At 36.5% G+C, this 22,329-nt stretch overlaps 1 protein-coding gene across 1 annotated transcript in view; it reads right to left on the minus strand.

Annotated features, from left to right (window-relative positions):
• Dock4 (dedicator of cytokinesis 4) overlaps positions 1–22,329 on the minus strand; it is a 437,995-nt gene that overhangs the window by 229,149 nt on the left and 186,517 nt on the right. Inside the window, exons 3-7 of the mRNA XM_026408408.2 lie at positions 21,960–22,000; positions 19,791–19,846; positions 15,814–15,910; positions 10,257–10,405; positions 6,213–6,297 (exon numbers count right to left, since the gene is read on the minus strand). Coding sequence (XP_026264193.1) covers positions 6,213–6,297; positions 10,257–10,405; positions 15,814–15,910; positions 19,791–19,846; positions 21,960–22,000 — 428 coding nt within the window. The remainder of the gene's footprint in view (positions 1–6,212; positions 6,298–10,256; positions 10,406–15,813; positions 15,911–19,790; positions 19,847–21,959; positions 22,001–22,329) is intronic.

Here is a 22,329-nt window from a genome sequence, read left to right on the forward strand (position 1 = left end):
CTATCAACTCCCAGGGTGAGAATAAACTATCATTCATCTTTTAAAAAACATATTATATTATATTTCACTAACCATTGCACACTGATGGTAGCTGAGCAAACGTAGCTATGACTTCTCATTTCTCAAAACTAAAAGTCCTTCTGTAAATTACACTAAATTGCAAAACTGTAGTTTTGTGAGACAGTGTATGCAATGATATTCTATCACTAAAGCAAGAACATGTTTCTAACTTGCTGAGAACCTACAGGGAAACAGATTTAGGAAAGCCAGCAAGGTATCTAAAGGAAAGAATTGGTATCTTTGTCACAGCTGGAGGCAGGACCAGAACTGAGAGCTCTGGGATTAAGGGAAGAGAGGATCCAAGGGTAAGAAGAACATGGGAAGATCACTCATTCAACATATATCCGTTAAGTCTCTGATATGTGCCAAGCAACGGGAATGCAATGGTGAGTAAAAAAAGAAACGATCTATGCCTTCATAGAGATATCCAGTGGGGGAAACAGACATTAGCACAACTGTGTACCCCGACCCTCTGTAAAACTGAAATTGAATGAGTGAAGGGCAAGGCCTATATTACCAGGAAAGGTGGGGAGGTGGGGTGAACTTAGTCTGAGCAGTCAAAGAAGGCTTTCTGGAAAAGTGACACTGAGGCTGAGAGCTAAAGATGGAGCAGAAATAATAAACTCTCTAGGACAGGACTCCACATGCTGCTTATAACAAGGAACCAAGTTGCTTCTCCTCTTGATATTTTGGAGGCTGATACTTCAACTTTTATAAAATACAGTAAAAGTACCATGGCAATGTCAAAATGGTGAAAAAAAATTTCTAATTATTTGCTTGCCAGTCTTATACTTGGCCCAATTTTCAACAGTTCAGAGTCCAGCTGGCTCTCGAACGGCACTTTGAGGGACAATGATTTAGGAGAAAACCACAGGAAAAACACATGGAGGGGCATGTGTAGTAACAGAACAGGTGCTAAAAAAGTGGAGGTTTATCACTTTCATATCACACACTACTAATGAATTCATCTCTTCTGAATTGCTTGACAATGAAAAAAAAAAGCCTCAGAGATTTTTAACTCCATGGTAACTAAGCCACAGCCTTTGTTGGAGGTTAAAGAATATAACCCCATTTTTACCTTAGCCATCTTTTTAAAGCTTCTAAGTAGAGTTCAGTAATTAATGAACAACACACCAATTTTCAAGCCAAAATGCCATCTTTATAATTTCCACCTGTAAATCACATAGTGGCATAAATTACCAGATTTTTTTTTCATGTTCTGAACTTTTATTTTCAACCACTTGAAAAGCAAAGGTTAAAATAAAAATGAGATCAACTAAATGCACCTGTAATCACTTTCCACTCAAGAGATACACTGGGCACCTCTTGGTAACAATGCAGAGCGAAGAGTAAATACATTTTTTTTAAGTGGGCCTCAGCATTGTGGTATGTGTTGACCATAATTATTAGAAAAAAAAGCTATTTGGAAAAGAGTATTCTAACTTTAGAGGGGAAAAAACATAATTCTGTCTTGTTTTCTATGAATTTTCTCTACTTTGTGCTTTTAAAATTCTTTTTACTATGGCAAAAGAAGCATCATATATTCATAAAACTATATCTCTTTAACTCACAAAGACTGTTTTCCCTTAAATTGCTAACTGACTTGCTAAGTTACTTAAAAAGCTCAACATACATAGACTTCAAAGGGAAACATAGCACAGGCTGCTCTGATTAAATGTCTACGATATGGCAGAGCTAGAGAACCAGATGTAAAAAACTTGCAAGAAAAGCACTGACCTCAAGGAGGTGTCTGCTTTTGACTACAAAAAGCACAGTTTCTAGCATCCATCACAACCTTCACTAAGAACCAATGGGAAAATAAGCTCCCTTACTCATGCAAGGAATCCAATATATCTAGATCAGTGGTTCTCAACCTTGGCTGCACTTTAAAGTCACCAAGAGAGTTATTAAAAAGTACTTATACGGAGGTCCTATCCCAGAACAATTAAATTAGAATTTCTAGGGGATGGGGGTCCAGAGAGTGGTAGTTTTAAAAGCTCCCCAGGTGACTCTAATGGGCAATGAGGGTTGAGAATCACTGATCAGGATCATATGCAAAGAGATGCAAATCAGAGCAGACTGACAAATGTCACATCCTCTGAACAACAACTGCCTTGGTTTTTGCATACATGCTAGTCTGATTCCACCCTTTGCACATGTGGCACAACCCTCCAGTCTGGCACACCCTGGCATTGAAAGCTCTCCTCTCCCTCCCTTCAACCTTCAACCTGGAACTCCCTCCTAGGACTAGGATGAATTTGGGCTTAAGTAGGTTATGATTACCTGCTTATCTCTTGATAATTCACTGCTTTGGGGAAGTGCTAAAAATATCTTTGTGAAAATATTATTGCAATAACAAAATTTACAAGGCATATTCACATTTCAAAAGTAGTTACTAAAAAGTAGTAGTGATAATATAAAGAGTAGTAATTGTGTAGCTATAACACACAAAAAAAATCCATCTTGAAATAATTTATGGTTAAAATGTACGTGCCAGTTACTCTACATGTGATTACAGTTTATCTAGACCTTGGATTAAGAGAAAAATATATTCATCCCAAAGATTTACAAACTGACTGAACTTTTTAATCTTCATATAATACATTAATCATCAGATGAATTGTCCATATCAGGATTTCTTAACCTCAGTGCTAATAACAATTTTGGCTAAATATCTCTTTATTTCCATATTTTTATTGGTGCATTATAGTTGTACATAATGATGGGATCTGTTGTTACATATTTGAATATACACACAACAATATAATTTAGGCAATAGCATTCCCCATGATTTCTTATTACCCTCCCCTACTCCTTGCCCCCTTTCCTCTATTCTACTGATCTCCCTTCAATTTTCATGAGACCCCCTAGTCCCCCCTTCTTTTCTCTTTTCCTTTCTAGCTTCCATGAGTGAAAACACACAATTCTTAACCTTATGAGTTTAGTTTGGCTGAATATGTATTGTGGGGGCTATCCTAGGTTTTGTGGAATGTTTCATGATTTTTTCCTGGACTCTGGCCTCTCTTCACCTCCACTTCTGTGTGATAACCCCCAAATGCCTTCAGACAATGTCAAGTGTACTGGGAGGTGGGGTGTAAATCTCCCTCTGAGAACCATAATTTTCCATTTGTAAAGCTCTGGTCTAACCCACTAAGGATTAAGCAAGAAGATAACATGATCCTATAAAACCATAAAAGGTTCCTATGAAGATACTCTGCAGGCCAAAAGAAACAGACAATCAGCTAATTAGCTTCTCTATTTATAGCAGGATTGAGATCTGGCCTCTGGCACTAGACAAGACTTTCTGAGTGGACATATGTTAACACTGTGAGGCTTAGCACTTTTACTGCTTAGATGAGCACAATTAGGTGAGAAAGATCTGCTAACAGGCTAGCAAAAACCTAAAGCAAGACAATTTTTCCTCCTGATGCAATATGAATTTAGTGACATGAAAAAAAAAAACTGTCTTATAAATATGACCCTAAAGAAAACATCTTCTGTTGGACATTTTACCTCCATGTCGTGGTACTTGGTCCAAGTAACAGCAAGCAACAGCAACAGCAAGGACTGTGCCTCCCAATTCTCCTTGGTGAGTCAACAGACATTTTCATATTGTGCAGAAAAACGACCAGGACTGCAGAGACTGATTATTGCTAAGTCAATGTACACCTTAAAGAAGACAGCATGTTCTCCTAAAGTTTATAATCACTGGGTTTTTCTCAGGCTATAGGTCTTTGCTTTAGAAATAGTAAAATGCAATGCTACATTTTTAAAGAAACAGTAAAATGTTATGGAGGAGAAATTAAGGTTTCAAGTGAAATTATAATGTTTTATTCTCCTCATCTGTACAACAAAGACTTTGGGCTAGAATCTATGATATAAAATACTAAAATATCCCCTCTTTTCTTTCTCACCAATGGCAGATGTGGCTAATCAATCAAAGCCTAGATGAGATCTCAGAATTTTATCACCACTACACTCCAGGCAGCCACCACCAGTAAACTGCAATGTTAACAGAGGTGAAATCAATTTGTCACCCACGTATAAGGTTAAGTCAAAAGAACTGAGGCAAAATTGCATATACAGAAAATAAAACTAGGTGGAGAAAGTGTTTGTGTCAGACATTATTGTTGCTTGTCAAGTATCTGACATCCTCAGCTAAAGCTGGGGGTGTGATTATGCTCTGCCAGTGAGATGTAAAGGTCAGTGCGGAACGGAACTTTCAGGAAGGCTCATGAACATAACTGAATCAATGGAGAGGAAACTTTGTCCTCTGAATGCCTGGAGTTCAGATGTAATGGCTATGACTCTTGCAGCTCTACTGTGCTTTGAAGAGTCCTTGGGAAGCCATCTATGCTATGACATCTACTGAATCTCTTTTCATATCATGAAGCTGCAAACCAATTCAGAATTTCCTGTTTATAGATTTGCACATTTTGAGAATTAAATTTCTGTTGTGTCTAAGCTTCTATTATTTACTTCATTCCAAAGAGCCAACTCTAATCTAATATTGAGTACAGATTATATCACTTATTCTTACCATGCTGCTTCCCTAATGCAGATGAGATAAAAGAATAAAAACCAATTACCTATAGAGGTAATTTTGCAAATATAAGGAAAGCCATTTTACATGTTTTTTTTAAATTAAGTAATGAACAAGAAAAGAATTATTTTCCCACTTAGTACATGAAGAAACTAAGGCTCAGAGACGAAATAACAAGTCCAAGACCAGAGAGCTCATAAAGACTGCAAATCTAGATATTTGAAGCCACAATCCATAGTCTGTTCATCATATCATAATGATCTCCAAAACAATGACTGAGTGCTTATTAAGTACAAATCACTGGACAAAATTAACTTGAGCATAATACCAGGGACAGAAGACACTGTGTACAACCTAAAGCAACTTAAAATTGAAAGAAAGATTATTTTTAAAAGTGAGAAAATACATAGCGCAATGGCTTAACTAACTAATCAGATGTCACATCAGAAGATGTGACTGACAAGTGAAATACAGAAATTATATTTGCTATATAGGCTAAGAAGTAGTGATAACTTTAATTTGAGTTAAACTACTACTATCTTCTTGCCATGCACCATACATTCTGCTCAGCACAGATGCTGTAAAGGCCTATAGCATGCAACAGTGCTCACAAGAAGTTCACCACACAGTAAAGGGATCCTCTATAAAACCAGAATGTATTCCAACAACAACCCAAAGAATAGATAATCTAAACATATGGGTGATGAAGAAAAACACTTAAACGGATAAAACTATGTCTGACTTCACAAGTCAGATTCAAACTCTGATGGACTTACTGATGATTTTTGACACATTTTTCATATATTGATAACCATCCAGTTTTAGACTATCCCACTATTTTCAGAAAAAGACTGTAAGCTTGAAAAGCTACCTCCAAAGAAGCAGGATCTTCCTAAATGGAGGGAGGACAGGCAATCCTCCTAGAAATATTATGGTAATGATATTACAGTAAAAGGTAATGGCCCACAAAATCTCTTCCCAACCACCTCCTACTCTGATTCGGGGTTTTAAAAAGAGCTTAATTAATATCAATAAATTAGGTAAATTCTATACAAGTATTTACGAATATAAGGCTAAATTCAAGGCTGATTAGATCAGATTTGGAAAACCTAGGTTTTGGCACCTAGGCTTACGGTCTGGGGATGGGTTTAAGATCAGCAGGTGAAGACCAAGGAGGACACGCTTTCTGTAATCAATGTGTATCACAACAACAGGGACAGGAAGGCAGGTTAATATACTGATGGACAATGAATGGTTGGATACCATTAGTTGGGACACTGGAAACACAACAGGTATGAATGTGTGACTTGTTACCATTTCACTACAGTAGGCAAAAAGTATAAAGATTTGCAAAAGGATGTAAAACCTTGCATTTACTTTCTAGTGCTTGGGAGTTGGGGGCTCAGTGGAAAACATCACATCACTCTGAGAAAGGGAAAATGTCTTAGTACTATCCTCAGGGCAGGGTCACCTTAGCCCTCCATTCTTTTATTCTCTTCAAATTAAACCTGAACATCCTGTTCTTACAAAATCAAGTAGGTTTAAAAAGAGTCATGGAAACCACAAAATCAGCCCCAGTGTGGTGTGAGTCAACATTTCTTATACCTACCAATCGGTAGAGCTCAGTAATACTGATGTCCTCTGGATCCACCATTGCATACTCTTTCCGAGGCACCAGGTCCAGTCCTAGTTGTCTAGAAAAAAAAAAATTGCAAAACATTTGGAGAAAGGTCACTTCTATGCAATATATTTAATTACTTTTACTACATCACCTTAAAATTTAGATGTATCACCTACTATCCTTTTCTCACTCATAGCTATACCCTGTATGACTTATTACTACAACTGGGGTAGACAAGTTGCAAGGCGGGAAACTGAGCTTAACCTGAGAAGAAGTGGATAACAAAGATAGGCAAATCAAGGAGGCAAGGGTTGGCATTTAGTAGAATGTTCCTGCCACTCAGGGCTTTCAACACCTATAAACTATCACCAGAAAAGCCCTTCTATACTGGAGTAGGGTGGAAACTAGAGCTAGGAATAATTTGGTTCTGGAAATTGGACTTGAGGAGAGGGAAAGTTGGTGTTTAGGATTTGGCGTAGTACCAAGTATAGAGTTAACACATTTCTAAGGTGAGTCAGGTCACTTGTGCCTGGAATTAATTCAGAGCAAGTTCTGGAGTAAGACATTTTGAAGAAACTCAGTAAACGAAGGAAACAGAAATTGAGGCAGCACCGTTCTACACCTAGAGTGGTGGAATGGTTTGTTTAAACTTCAGGGTCAGGTGTCATTGTGACCGACATGTGGTTTGTGATGCTAGAAGTATTCTAAGGTTATATCCAGTCTCAGAGGGACCATGCATGGTAATTGATTTGGGCTGTCTTAGCCTGAACAGAGGAATGCGAGTACAAGCCTGTTCAAGCCAGTTTCCCTCCAGTGACCTTGTAACACCCTGCTCCCCAGAGCACCTACTGCACAACACTGATGCCAAAGTCACATTGTTCCATTCATCGCCTTAACCATCCATTACCATCCTACTGGCTTCAACATGCCTTTGCAATACCCTATAGATCAAGAACAAGAAGCCCTCTGTCCACCAGACTCCTCTCAATTACCACACTCCAGGTCTCATGCTTATTGGAAGATAATTTATTTGGCATCCCTTTTACAATATCACTCTTTCCACTACGGGAGCTTTGTAACATTGCACCTCCAATTACAGAACACAGCTTTCTTACTTTTGTATACTAAAAAAAAAAAAAAAAAAAAATCCATGCCCTTCTCAAAATTTCATTAAAGCTTCATAAGCAAAATTTATTAATTTACCACCTGCTGCAGACCAAATACTGCCCAGCTACCCAGAGAGATATTTGTCCTTAAAACTAGAACAGTATCCCTTCCTTGAGAGCAGAAAGCTACCTTTCAAACTCTAAAAACATTTTCTAAATTTCCCTTATTTGAGTTATTCCTTAAGAAACTCAAATGACACACTCATTCTTCTGGTTGAACTTTCAAATCACAAGCACAGTGATTTATTTTCAACATATCCTCCTATGCCATATCTCACCAGGGATTTTCAAAGGGTCCATTCCCCAATCCCTCCAAAGAGAGACTCACTATATATTATATATACTAAAGTAAGACAGGATTTGATATCAGGAATACATTGCTGATGAAAGATTATCCAGCAAAGAGAAGAGAGCATACAACCACATAAGAACCATGGTGAGAGAAGCTTTGCTGCCCACCTTCTCTCCAGGAAGAGGAAGGAACATAAGGCAGTTATCTGAACATTTCCCCTTCTAATACATACTTGACTGGTCTGCAGGCAGACACCTGATCTAAGAACAAAGAATCCATGGGCTGGCCAGCAGCTTCTGAGAGGCTTGTATAAAGTACCCAGTCCAAATAGAAGGATTAGCTGTCAATGGTATTCCTTCTTTGTGAATTTGAACTTGGAAATTCAGATAGAATTAGCCATTTAATGTGAGGGAGAAAAGATATGTGAAGGGCATCTGATTATCACTGCAGAATGAGTAAAGATCAGCTCCAGATGCGGGCTCCAGAACTTCCTGAACTTTCAGGCCTGGAATCATTATTCTATAAGCTCTTTTCTCCCATAAAACTTGATTTTTCAATTTTTCTTGGCTAACTGGAGTCCCAGCTGTGTGAAAAAAAAAAAAGAATCTTGTTTGTTTTTATTTGGTTTTATCAACTTCTAGGTTATCTCCTTAGGATAATCCAGGCACTGTTTGAGGTTTCTTAGCTCACAAAATAGACTCTGGGCAGTGTTCTACAAGGCACACAGAGAAATCAGGCAAGGTAGGGGGAGACAACATGGAGACAGACCCCACAGGATACAGGAAGCCAGAATCTAAGCATGGAGAAATGGTCAGACTTAATGTTAATGCAGCCACTATCCTACTCTGTGTTATATGAAGAAAGGAGGAACTAATTCTCCCTCCCATATAATCTTAGAGATATCAGATCTCAAAGGACATCAAAGCCCTCTATAGGAGACAGAAACATGTACCACTATTTTGCTGACCCCACTAGGAGCCAGATGGATTATGATCTCCTCCACCCAGGCTCCCCATTCCATAGGGCTTCGCTTCAACAGTTTGATAGGCAACTTGAGATTGGACATATTCTTTATTTATGTTCATACAGAGATTTAAGTATTGACAGATAATTTCCAGGACAATCTGATATAGTTTAATAGGCAAAAAAAATTATCCTCGTTTGCTTTCCACAATGCACTTCAATAGGAAAACAAGTTTATTCTTAAAGTAACAAGGAAAATGCATAATATGTGTGCTACAAATTATTTTTAATAAGTGGACAATGAAATTCAAAGAAAACAGAATAAGAGCTCAGAAAATTCATGAATTTAAAGATGATCTTAATAAATGTATCATTCATTTTCATGCAACAGGGTTTTACCAATTTACCATAAATTAGCCCAACAAATGTTCAAACCACCAGCTAGAACTCATGTAAGTCAAAAACTAAGTCATGATTCAGTCACTCCACGCCTGTACCTGCTTTATTTCTCAGAGAAATGAATGTTCTAGAGATAAATAGATAAGGCTATGCTAGTCACTGAGTGGCACAGCACATTCAAAAAGATGTCATACATGCTCTGGGTGAGTGGCACGATTCAAATCTGTCATTCCTGTAGTATTTAACATCTTGGTGGGAATCACACTTGGCTTCTGATAAAGTGACTTCCTAAGGGTAGGGGAAACATTCTACTTTCCAATTTTCTTTTTGTTGCTGTCGTTTGCATTTTGTCCACTGTTCAAAATGTCCTGACATTTTCTCTCTCTTTTTTTATTCTTTCTTTTTTTATTCTGTTGCCCTAAGATCCTGTGAAGGTCCAAACAGTAAATGAGAGCTTGCGGAAAGGAAATAAAGGTAGGCTATGGCCTTGTAGGATATTATGAAACCATTTTGGTGCCTTAAACCTAGGCCCTATGCAATCCTAGATTGGCTTGTTTGCATTTCTAATTCTTATACTGCCAGTCATACTTAGTGCTATATCAGTTTTGGTCAGAGCTTTTAGTGATTAGACTTACTATTTAAGTGCTTGATTGATATTTTAAGGTAGTTCCCCACATTTTTCTTTAAAGGTAAATCTCCATCAAAAACAGCTTTTTACTCTTCTCCCAAGCAGCTCCTCCCGAGTAGCTGACATGTATGCACAGGAACCATCACAACAGTAATGAAAGGTCCCCGGGGTGCACCTGGCCTAAGCCTTTCAGAAGGAGCTGCTAACATCACTGTCTCCCTTCAGATTACACTGGCAACCCACACCATGATATGGAGAGGTGCACAATAAGAACCAGTACACATGCCAAACCTAAAGCCTACTGGAAGATAAGGTCCATTTTAGTCAGAGGCAATATTTAATTAACCCATATGAACATTTCATTTTATATGAATACATGCACACTATCACACCACACAAGACACTAGAGAGCAAACAATGCCTTGGTGTGACACCAGACCTAAAGAATGTGGCTCTTGGCTCCATCAATGACAGTCCTCATAAAGCCGGTGAAAAGGTCAAAGCCGATGTGATTTCTTCCCACACCTACGTTACTTCCTTTGTGTTCACCCACTAGAGAGTACCCTCCCACAGTCAGTACTCACTCATTGCCCCAGTCAAGGCGGGCAGTAATGTGTCGCTTCACATCCTTCATCCTGTCATGGGTAAGATGGCCAACCAGCACCTGGCGCCGCAGATCCAGGATTTCATTCATGATGTGCCACAGCCGGTGGAAGAGATCACCTTCATTTCTCTAAGAAATATGCAAAGAAGAGAACTGGTAGTCAGTCCCATGCTGAGTTGTAACCAAATAGGAAGGGGCAGGGGGTGAGTCTTGGTTACACTCTATATGCTTCCTGAATCCTGAACAGATTCACCATCAACACACTCATTTCCCGCGTTGTTCTCAAGTGCAAGTATGACTCTACCTGCTTTCATCCAAGTTTCAACAATGCTGCTCTCCTGTCCAAGAATACAACATTCTCCTATTCCTCAACACAACCACAGTGCTCCTGTTTCCAGTATGCCTCCACACCTTCATGTGCTCCTGTCTTTACCTCTGTCCAAACTCACTACTATCCTTCAAGGCTCAGCACGACATCCACTTTTGTGAGGCAGTCTTTCCTGATAACTCTTGCTCACATTCTTTTCTCTCCCCTCAGTGTTATGGCTGCATACAACTAAAGTCGATGAAATAGAAAACATCGTAATCCAATTATATCTTATATAATTGTTATACCTTAACAATTCATTAGATCTTCCCCCACCCTTTTTTTTGTACTAGGGATTTAACTCAGGAGTGCTTTATCACTGATCTACATCCCCAGCACTTTTTTGTTTTAAGATAGGGTCTTACTAAATTGCTTAGGGCCTTAGTAAGTTGCTGAGGCTGGCCTTGAACTTGTGATCCTCCTGCCTCAGCCTCCCAAGTCACTGGGATTATAGGTAAGTGACATCACACCCAGCTAGATCTTACTTTAGAAATTAGGTGCACAGAGGACTCTCAAGCTCATTCATGATAATTCACTGATAAATTTTCACAGTCATTATCTGCTCAGTATTTACTACTTTTAAAAAGTGGTGCTTTTAAATTATTTATACAATCACATAGAATCATGATAACCTCCTATGAAAATCATTAAGCTCTGTGGCTTAGTGAAAAAAGATGGGTTAAACTCCTGACTTCAAATCCTGGTCTTGCCACTTACTAGTTTCATAAACTTTGAGTATGGAGTTTTGTCATCTTTAAAATAGGGAAGTACTATCTTTATACAAGATTGTTTTATAGATTACAGGTAACATACATGAAGATAGCAGCATAGCCATGTTAAAGAGCACCAATTTAGAGCCCAATGACCTTCTAATTTTAGCATTTATTGGCTTAAAAAACCCTCAGTGATTCATTAACTTCTTTGTGTTGTTTTCTCATCTATTAACAGGTATCATACTACCCACCTAAAAGGTTGTTGTCAGGATTAACGAGTTAGTATATTAAAACTCTGAAAACAATGCCTGGCCCCAAATAAATACCATTTCAGTAATTATCCATTACTAATACAGCTACTAGGCTCTCTACAAATACTGTTTCTTTAACAAAACCAAAATATAGATCTCTTGTCTCACAGATATCAGAATAAATTTTTTTTGGGGGGAGATGGAGTACTGGAGATTCAACTCAGGGCACTTGACTACTGAGCCACATTCCCAGCCCTATTTTGTATTTTATTTAGAGACAGGATTTCACTGAATTGCTTAGTGCTTCATTTTTGCTAAGGCTGGCTTTGAACTTATGATTCTCCTGCCTCAGCCTCTTGAGCTACTGGGACTACAGGTGTGCACCACTGTACCCAGCCCAGAGTAAATCTATGTAAGGATTCACTTCTTACCTTCCTTAACGAGAAGCTGTATTTTAATTTTCACAAAAATCATTAGAAGGTCACACAAAAAGTGGCGGTTATCAATTACCTGAAGTCCTCTCACGCCACAAGCTGTAGGAGATGTCAGGTTCCCGTGATGGGTAAAGACACTGAGTGATAACACATTTTTTTTAATTTTAAAAAGTAGTGAAGTGTTTTATACCTTATTGATACTTGGTGTCTTGAGGAGTTTTCATGTGCTGTGCAGGTCAGACAAATGTGCAGAGGACAGAAAACATTCTCTAGGATGCATCCCTGATCCTCTGGGAAATAAATAATCTTGCTCTCAACTCCTAAAGCACTCTATCGAGCCTGTCTTCTATTACTTTTTGCTCATGTGATACACTCCCATACAAGCAAGAGTACTATGACACAATACTCTTATAATTAGCAACCCAGGGTCTGTGTCCTCCACGTGGCTTTTAGAGCCCAACCACAGGGGCTGTGCCTGTCTTTTGTAACCCCTGCAGGAGAATGAATGGGGACTTTGATTTAAAGGTATTATTATTTTTTTTTTTTGTGGACCTCAAGAGACAGATTCTGTTTAGGTCTTACAAAAGAATAAGCTGGGAATATCAAACATTTGATGAAATCAGTAGTGGGAAGGAAAAGTCCACTGAGTAAAACAATTCCATGAGGAAGTATAAAAAGAAATCAAATCTCATGCAGCAAAGGAGAGAGCCAGCACCCTCTTGAACTGACTGTCACACTGAAAGGCCACATGCCTGCACTTGGAGATGAGATCTGCAATCGTTCTATAAGATGGACTTGTTTTTCTGTGATGTTACCTCCTGTACTTCAATTTAAGATAATGTAAAGATGAGAAGAAAGCGGTATCCTTTGTAAACATTAAAGCCAGCTGGTCAGCTTTCCCTTTAAGGGGTGGAACAGACATTGTCATGCTACAGGCTTGGCCACCTGATTTCACCACCACTGTAAAAATAAGTGTTTTTACACAGATTACGAGATTGCACATCTCGTCAAAAAAATGATAGTTCATAAAAATTGGATGTGTGAAATTGGATAATTATGAAGACTATTCAGAAATAAAAATGCTTTGATTCAGTGTTAAATGAAAAAGTATGGTAACATATCAAACATTTGGAATAAAACAGTATCTAAAAATTCCTGCAATATTTCAGAAATGTAGCAAACAGGTTTTTACAGCAGCAGACCTAGATTTAGATTCAGGCTTTACCACTCAATGTGGGACTCTGGATAAATCATCTTTGATAAGATTTGAGAATAAAAGTTACCTGGCAGAGCCCCAGGGAAGATAAATGTAAAATAGCTCAGGGCTGAACCAAAGTACTCAGTAGAGGATGAGCACTGTATTTCTCCTAAACTTTCTGTGGTTACATTACTAATATTTTGTTAAGTGTTATTTTAAAAGACATAATTCAGGCCTTTACCAATATTATTTAGAAGAGCAACAAGCACTGCTCAAACATTTACCATGTGCTTTTATTCTAAGCATTTGGCATACATTATATAATATTTACAATTTACAAAAAAATACTGCCCTCATCAAACACCTTTCAGTGAAGAAGCAGGTACTTTGAAATCACTGGAAGAGAAAATGGACAGTATCCAAAATACTCTCAAGCATAATGAAACCTGAACCAAACCCTAGGCACAGAACATTTACATCAGAAAGAGAGAACCAAAAGGTCCAAAGTGGCCAAGTTAGCCTCATTCTCAGTGCCAAAACTGATATCTCAGGATTGAAATTTACATTTGTTCCTCATATAATCCACTACCATTTTAGTAGCCAGGGAATCTGTTAGATAATTATCTCTCTTTCCCATTACTCAGGACACCAGAAGAAGAGATTACTTCCAGAGTTTACAACACATAGATTTTTCAAACCTACCAAGTCTGTCCCCAAAATAGATGCCTCCAACCTCAAAAGCAGGTAAAAATAGCTAGATAAGACAGAATCAAAAGGAAATTCAACTTTGTTCCCTACTAGAAGCTACATAAAAGGAAAAGTCTGGGTGTTGCAGCTCAACTAATGGACAACACTTACACTGTCATTATTTTTATAACTTTCTTAAGTTGGGTATTTGGGATGCAGTGGTTCAAACTTTTCAAACAATGTGTCACACAAAATGCTAATTCAAATGAAATAATGCCTGGATTTAATATTGTTCCCAGCATAAATTTTTAAAAATTAATAAAAGAAAGATTTGCATTTCATTAGCACTATCTTGGTACACAGCCCTCCCTGTGCATCAGCTATCTTGACTTCATGTTTACAAGGACCACACTCTGGCAGTTCATCTAAGATGTAAGCTTTGTCATGTGGATTTTCCCAGTGAGTTCTAAAGCCACCAGCTCCAGAATGGTGTGGCCAGAAAACTCCAGGACCAAAGGATTTTGGTTAGTGACTTTTCAAGATATTCTTCTCTCAATGAAACACCCTATTCATTTTAGATGTAATAGACAATATAAACTATCTTTCTGTGCTTATGCCCCTTACTAATTTGGATTTTTCTCTCAGGCGACTTAAAATAATTTTGTCAGAATAAGCACACCTTTGGATTTTGAACACATTCCTTCAAATGATTAAATTGTTCTAGAAATTTTTTTTTGAAAATACAAGGAGAAATCTCATTACTCTTCCTCAAAACTTCATCACCCTCTGACTTCAGCATACATAGTAGTTTGCATACATAGTACCAGGTTCACATCAAAACTCTAGCTCAGCTACTTTCCAATGAGAGTAGTTCCCTTTATCTGCAGTTTCAATTCCCAGAGTTTCATTTATCCACAAGTGACTGAGTTCTCAAAATATTAAATGCAAAATTCTACAAACAAACAATTCATAAATTTTAAAGAACTTTTATTATAGTATGTTATAGCTGTTCAATTTTATTTATTATTGTTGTTATTCTCTTACTGTGCCTAATTTGTAAAATTAAACTTTATCACCGATATTTATCATAGATAAATATTATAGATATTTATTTTGGAAAAAAATATAGCATAGTATATATTTGGGGTTCTGTATTATACAGTTTGAAGCTCCACAGGGGTCTGGGATTATATCCCTGGCAGATAAGAAAGGGACTACTGAATATGGAGTACTTCACTCTCTGGGCTTCATTTTTCCCTTTCATAAGCTAGAGATGATCACAGTTATTATTTCCTTGATTAACCATAAGGAATACATGAAATACTGTACATGGAGTAGTTCCAGAGGGATCTGTTGTATAACAAGCACTCAATAATGTAATCATATATACCTTAAAACACCGATTTTTTTTTTGTTGTTATTGTTGTTGTTGTTCAAGAAACATTCCCTTCCTTAGTATATTTAGAATATTCTCACTGACTCTGGATAAGAAGTTGTCATTTATAGTACACTTGAATTATAGAATTAAAATATGATAAACTACCGCTCCCACTAAAACTGTATTAAAAATAAACTTATTTGTCCTTGAGAATTCAAAATATTCAGGAAGTCTAATAGTAGATCCATGTAAACCATCCTATTTGGTTAGATGTCAGAAAAGTCACCTTTTTTTATCCTGCGATATTGAAAAATAACGTATGAGACCCATGCTCAGTGCACACAGAGATTACGAGGCTATGTCTTATAAGATCTATATCCTGGTTTCCTGAGAAGTCCTAGAGACTTACAGCAGGTGCTCAAATGTCAGTCAATGTTTATTTGTGTTCAGATACTGCTTAAGAAAACTCTCTGCCCGAAAAGCCGCTACACTAAAAAAAAAGAACTTACCACGTAGAGTTGTTTCCACATGGTTCCCCAGTCTCTTAATGTTGATGTCATTTCTGTGATAACGGAGTCTTCAGTAGGAATAACCATTTCAAATTGTCTGTGAAATTAGAAAAGAAAAGGCCTATATGGAAAGACCATGGGCAACAATTTGGTTTTAAGTACTCTAAAACATAAACTAGGAAGGAGAGCCATCAACTTATTTGGGGTCCTGAAGACAGTAACTGGGACTTGATTATGAGTTTGTGTGAGGACAGTCACGGGGCAATGCAATACCCAAGGGAATCAGCCAGTTCATCCAGATTAAGTGTGATCCCTGCAGTAGAGAAGGAACCACATAAGAGTTCTACTCTGGTGACAGGGTGACCAATAGACCAATAGACTCTTTTAACCTCTCCTAGCCCCAAATCCACATGAGGTCACCAGACGTTACATAGTCTGAGGTGAACTTTGCCTTCCAAGTGCTATGACTCCATGAGATACCAAGAGAGTAAAAGAAACGCTACTGAGCCATCAGGATGGGAACACTCAAATGAACATCCTTATAAACCGGACACTGGGACCCTGAGTGAACACACAATGGAGGTTATTAACCCTTCATTTTTATTATATGTGAACCAGACCACGAAAAATCATTAGCACTATTAGTAATGTTATCATGCAGCATTAAATTTAAAGGCTTTTAACACTTCCTAGATATTTAAAAATTCATCCAAAATGTTAATCTCTATAATTAGGGTAATGCAGTCTTTCCATTTCTTCTCTAAAAGTCAGAAACTATAAAAATATTCATACCAACATTTAATAGATATGTGTCTTTGTCCTGAAGTTAAGAAATGTAAGGAGATAAGAAAAAAAAAAAAGGGAAGATTTAATTTGTCTTTTTTATTCTGTCTTTGTCATGTAATGATCTCCTTTTCTGCATCTCTAGCTTCTTTTTTCCAATCCTTTCAATGCTGGTTAAAATGGTTACGTGGTTATTACCACTGCATCTCAAAGAACACCATGGGCTATGTTGATGGAGACTGTTTTCTTTATTTCATTACATTTTCTCAAGGACAACATCTAATATGTAAAAGGTAACAGCTTCTTAGACACTGAACCAGGTCATCTCCATGATCAAGGGAAAATTACTTCTTAGTATGAGGCTCATAACTGCTCTGTCGTTCCTTTTTGATGGTATGTCCAAAGTGTGTATAACTGTCTTTTATAAAATCTTCTTAATGGAAGTATAGGAACTAAAAGTTTGCCTTGATTCCTTCACCAGAGCTCCATCTCCTCATTTCATATGGCTGCTAATACCTACCCTGTGAATATTTTCCTTCATTCTAGAGCTTCACATAGCTCAAAATGCAAAACTGGAATTTAAAATTAGAATTAAAAGCAAATATTGATATATGACTTGTGACAAATATAGAACCTTTTATTAAGTCTATATATGACATTTTCCAGGGGTGGTACATCATTTATTTTGCTTTTGAAGCAGATGTTGCAATTTAAATGATGACTATTTGGAGATAGAGAGATTATAAAATGATCTTACACAAGGTCAGGGAGGGAACAACGAATTTCCAAGAAAACCTGACATCCTGCTCAACATTTTAAAAGTGACATGACCTCAGCAAGAACAAACCAGAAGTGGCCTCACACACAAACTATCACCTAAAGGTCCCCATCAGTCCTCCATTGCTCTGAAAACTCAGAAAAGACTATAAAGACAATTCAATATGTGGGAAGTTGATGAGAGAGCTGTCCAAACAAAATGCAAGTTTTTAAGCACAAAACTGCCATTTGGGCAAGGCAGTTTTTTCCTATTAAATACACAAAAACCAAAACTAAAATTCAAATAGTCTATCATAAGCAGTTGCTTTGAAATTATATATTTTTTTCATTTATTCTGAAATGTACTTTGCAGCAACTTCATCCCAGTGGAACATCAGGTTGAAAATCTGCTTCCAACAAGATAGGTACCTTCAAATTCCCACAGAGATTCTTCTCTGGGTAACTAATCATCTGGCAATACATGTTCTCAAATGTTTTCAGACCAATGTTTTTCTTCCAATAACAGTCCCAGAACCATGGGTCTGACCAACTCCAATAATTCTTTTTTAGAAAATGAAGTCTGTTCTATTCATAAGTTCTTCTGCTGCCCCATGCCTATCATGCCTGGTGTCAGGTAGATACCTCATAGGCAAGTCTTAAACTTGCACAACCAAATTTTGAGATAACTTTACCAGCATTTAAGCTTTCTTGAGGCATATGGAAGGGGGCAAGATATACAACATTGCAAAAAAAAAAAAAAAAAAAGTAAGTCCTTACTTTAAAACTATGTCCCACTCCAATGCCCTTTGAGGGGTGGATGCTGACTAAGTGGAGTAATGCCTGATATCCCTTTTATCCCCTGCTCTATTTTTCTCTTCCTTGATCAGTGTCTGATGGAGGCTGGGTGGGTCTTGGGGCCAATGCAGCAAGAAAGAACTCAGAGGAAAGAACTGCAGGGTCTTGTCCAGATAAGCACTTTAAGGGCTAGGATAGACCCCAGAGTTTCAACAATGCCCATTCCAGATAACTAGGGCAGAGAGATCAGGACAAAGAAGCAGTATGCGGCTGAAAAGCTTTCTGTCCTGAGCTCTGGTTTACTTGAACAGGGCTGGACAGTTTCAAGCCAGGGGTGGTAGACTTCAAAAGGACTGGTAACTTTGCTTGATAATTGTGGGGGGTATAGCTACACATTTCTGAAGGATATGTATTTATTAAAAGATTTCTATCAGCAGTGGTAAGTATTTGTATTAGAATTATAGTTTCAATCTACTATTTTTGAAAAGTTACTATTTCCTACTAATAATACTTGGTTAAAGTAGCTGACATATATAAGCTATATGGGGTAATAGTCTCCTAGATGAACTTTTATCCATATAGGAAATATTTATACCGTAGAATCTCTTTCACTGAACAAAAATTTAATACTGTACCTTTACAGAGGGTGAACATAAAAATCACCATTTGAATAACATACTTGGAACTTTTCTGGTAAAACTAAAATTTGAAGATATTATTTACTCTGGTTTAAGAGTTCAAATACCAGATTGCTATTATAACTATTTGAGGAAGAATGTAATTTCTATGGCTGAATCTGTACTCTGGTTATAAAATTAAAATTATACAATGACCCAATAAAGATTCCCTATGATAATGGCTCTAAATGTTTTATGTCCAAATCCATCTTACAATGAGTCTGTTCATTAACTTTATTTATTTATATATTTTAGTTGTAGTTGCACACAATACCTTTATTTTACTTACTTATTTTTATGAGGTGCTGAAGATTGAACCCACTATTTTTTATTTTGAGATAACTTTACTCTTGCTTGAGTGGTATTATTCTGACAGACGCTACCAATCATTTTAGGAACTGATTGAAAAAATGTTAAATATATAAGAAATCGTATATAATCAGTGAGCTCAATCAAACTGAGTGTCATATAAATAATATTCTCTAAAGGAGAACAATGGCTTTGTGGAATGCTAACACTAAGACTATGGTATTATGCTCATTTAGAGAAAGATAGACTTGGCTTCTTAAAATCGGTGGTAAATTGAGGAAATTCTTGGGTTTTGAGAAGACATGACTTAACATTTTGTAGATCTAACTGCCATGCTTCCTTAAATAACAGGAAACCAAAATAACCAACTCCTCTGCTTAAGATTGAGCTGGTTCCATGATATGCCAACAACGAGAGACCTCAGTCTCTTAGATCCCATCATTGTCCTGAAGGAGCAGATGGGTTCTCTAATTCCCTCCACCAATGGCCTTAGTCAGCGTCTCTTCATCAAACAGCACCAACAATATCATGACCTTGTACAGCTCATTTTTCAAGCTTGCATGAATTATAAAATTCCAAAATAGGTAATAGCTTTGTGAAAATCCTCCAACTACTAAAACAAACAAACAAACAAAACAAAAAACCCTTATTTCTTACCCTTTGTTCTTTACACAGGCATTTTTCAAGTGAACATAGCTGGAAGGAAATATACCCTGGAAGAGAAAACACGAAGGTTAGGGTGCTCACTGACTCTTACGGCAGGGTGGGCTCAGAATACAAATGTAAAAGGCACAGTCACACAGTAGGACAATATTAGGAGTTAAGAAAAAACATCTCTCCCACATGCCACAGGCTGAAATCCCTTGTGGCACAGGCCCACTCCTTTAACTCTCTATTACCAGCTCCTTAAAAACCTCAAATATTCTCTAAAATCGGAAAAAAAAATCAAATGTCACATGACAAATGTAATAATGTACTCAAATGTGAAATAGAAAGCGAAACAATTTCGGGAATACTAAAATAAAAACCATGCTATAGTGAATAGATGTTTAAAAATATTCCATGCATGAGTGATTATGTCAAAAGGAACCCCATTATTATGTTTAGCTATAATGTACTAATAAAAACATAAAAGTAAAATATAATAAATAAAATACAACATGGTTTTAATAGATGTTTGTTTGTTTTAGTTGTTCTTTTCTTTACCCCCAAACGCTCATGGTTTTATTTAACCATATACACTAAAAAGAAAAAAAAAAACACTGTGAATTTGGAGACTATCTGTACTGTGTGTTATGGAAGATCTTTGATGGCAGCACAGCAGCAATTAATCACTATGCTGCCATTCTGATGGCACAAAAATTAAACAAAAGAAGCCATGCTCACATAAAGCTTTTTATTATAGAGAAATGATAGGGCAAGGAAATTGTTCCTCTGTTCTAAATGGGAAATCGAAAGAAACAACAACAAAATGAGCATCAATTTTATTTTCTGTTAAGTGACAATGTCCTCTGAAGAATTTATCATGTATAATCAAATGACAAACTCAATTAAATATTTATGAAAACAAATGTCATTTGAATATGTTATCACTCCTGTGCACCCAAATATAAAATAAAACTTAATAAGCAAACTCTATATATTCAACTGTAGTAAATATGGATATAGATTTTTTAAATTATTTTTTTCTGCAAAACTTAAATTTACTTCAATATGATACGATTAACAAATGGAGTAAATGTAATTAATAAGGAAAAGTTAGAATTGAGGTTTGTTAGATATGACTAAAGTAACTCAGAAGTCATAATAAATTTTTCCCAAACATGCTCTAGATGAATAATTAAATACTGAGGCTATATTTTCATGTGCCTTGCAAATGTCCAAAAAGTACTTTAAATGAGGGCTAAAGTATTAAAAAATTAATTTGTATACTCTTTTGTCCTTAGGCTCTCCTTTTAGACTAATCTAAAATAATAAAATGAAGTAATTAAACACAGTTGGAAAAGCCACATTTGAGCAAAAAGACAAGAGAGTATAGTTATCTTATGCTGTGTTTTGAGAATGAGAAATGAAACACTTTCTCATTAACAACTTTAGTATAGCTAGAATTAAACCAAAAAATGAATATGACATATAAGAAATATTAGAGACTGTGGGAAGTATGAGTGAAAGCTGGGGAGATTGAAATAAGGTAGAAAAATGTAGATATTAGTAAGGCTTAGTGTCAAAATCACAAAGTATCCCAGTGAAAGATAAAACAAAAATCACATACTTCCTACTATAATTCCCGAGGATTTATATAAGTATATAAAGGATAATGAATCTTAGTTTCTTTCTGGAATAGTAAGAAAGGTGGACATTTTTATAATATGATTTTCCAGGTTTCAGTTCCCTAAGCCAAGGAGACTCTTAATGTGCCACTACAATGAATCTGTTTCTCCACACCAGTGTTTACAAATGATACCACAAAAGACTTAAAATTAAATGCCTTTATTCCATATTTCTTTTGGAACTATATCCCCCTTGCCTGAATTTTAATTTAGTTCTTTGAGAAACTAACACTTCAAAAAGATTTTGTTTATATATAATGAGCTTATTAAGGTCTGCTCAGTACAATTTTCAAGAGCTATATAGGATTATCATTTGAGTAGCATATCTTAACTGTAATCCAAGTTCAAAGGAATTTCAAGAATTATAAAAATCTGTATTACCATTTTGCATTTTAACTAAGAATACAAACTATAATTTCAATTGTATAGGAAGATAATTTAAATAGTTGTCTTTTTGTAAAATCCTATAATTACGGTTAGAAATTACAGTTTTTACCTTGATATTTGGGTTTTTTAAGGCAAATCCTCTGTACCAGCCTGTGGAGAAATAATCATAGTCATATTTTGATGGACCATTATAATATTTTAAAGATAAAAAATAATTACAAATTAATCTATTCTTTGCTGATGAAATTTTACCCTACATGTAAATACTTTATAAATAAACATGGTGGCAGTCAGAATTAGGTTAGATAATAGCTCAAGTGACCCGCACTTTAAGTGTTTTAATAACAAACTGTTAAAAATTATACCACAACTTTAAGTAACAAACAGAAACATGCATAATGGAAACAAACTCTTTGGAATCAGTACTGGGTTTAAATTCTCACTTTACAAATTACTAGCTTTTTAATCTTGGGCAAGTT

Source organism: Urocitellus parryii, chromosome 3, assembly GCF_045843805.1.
Source record: "Urocitellus parryii isolate mUroPar1 chromosome 3, mUroPar1.hap1, whole genome shotgun sequence".
Taxonomy (NCBI): domain Eukaryota; kingdom Metazoa; phylum Chordata; class Mammalia; order Rodentia; family Sciuridae; genus Urocitellus; species Urocitellus parryii.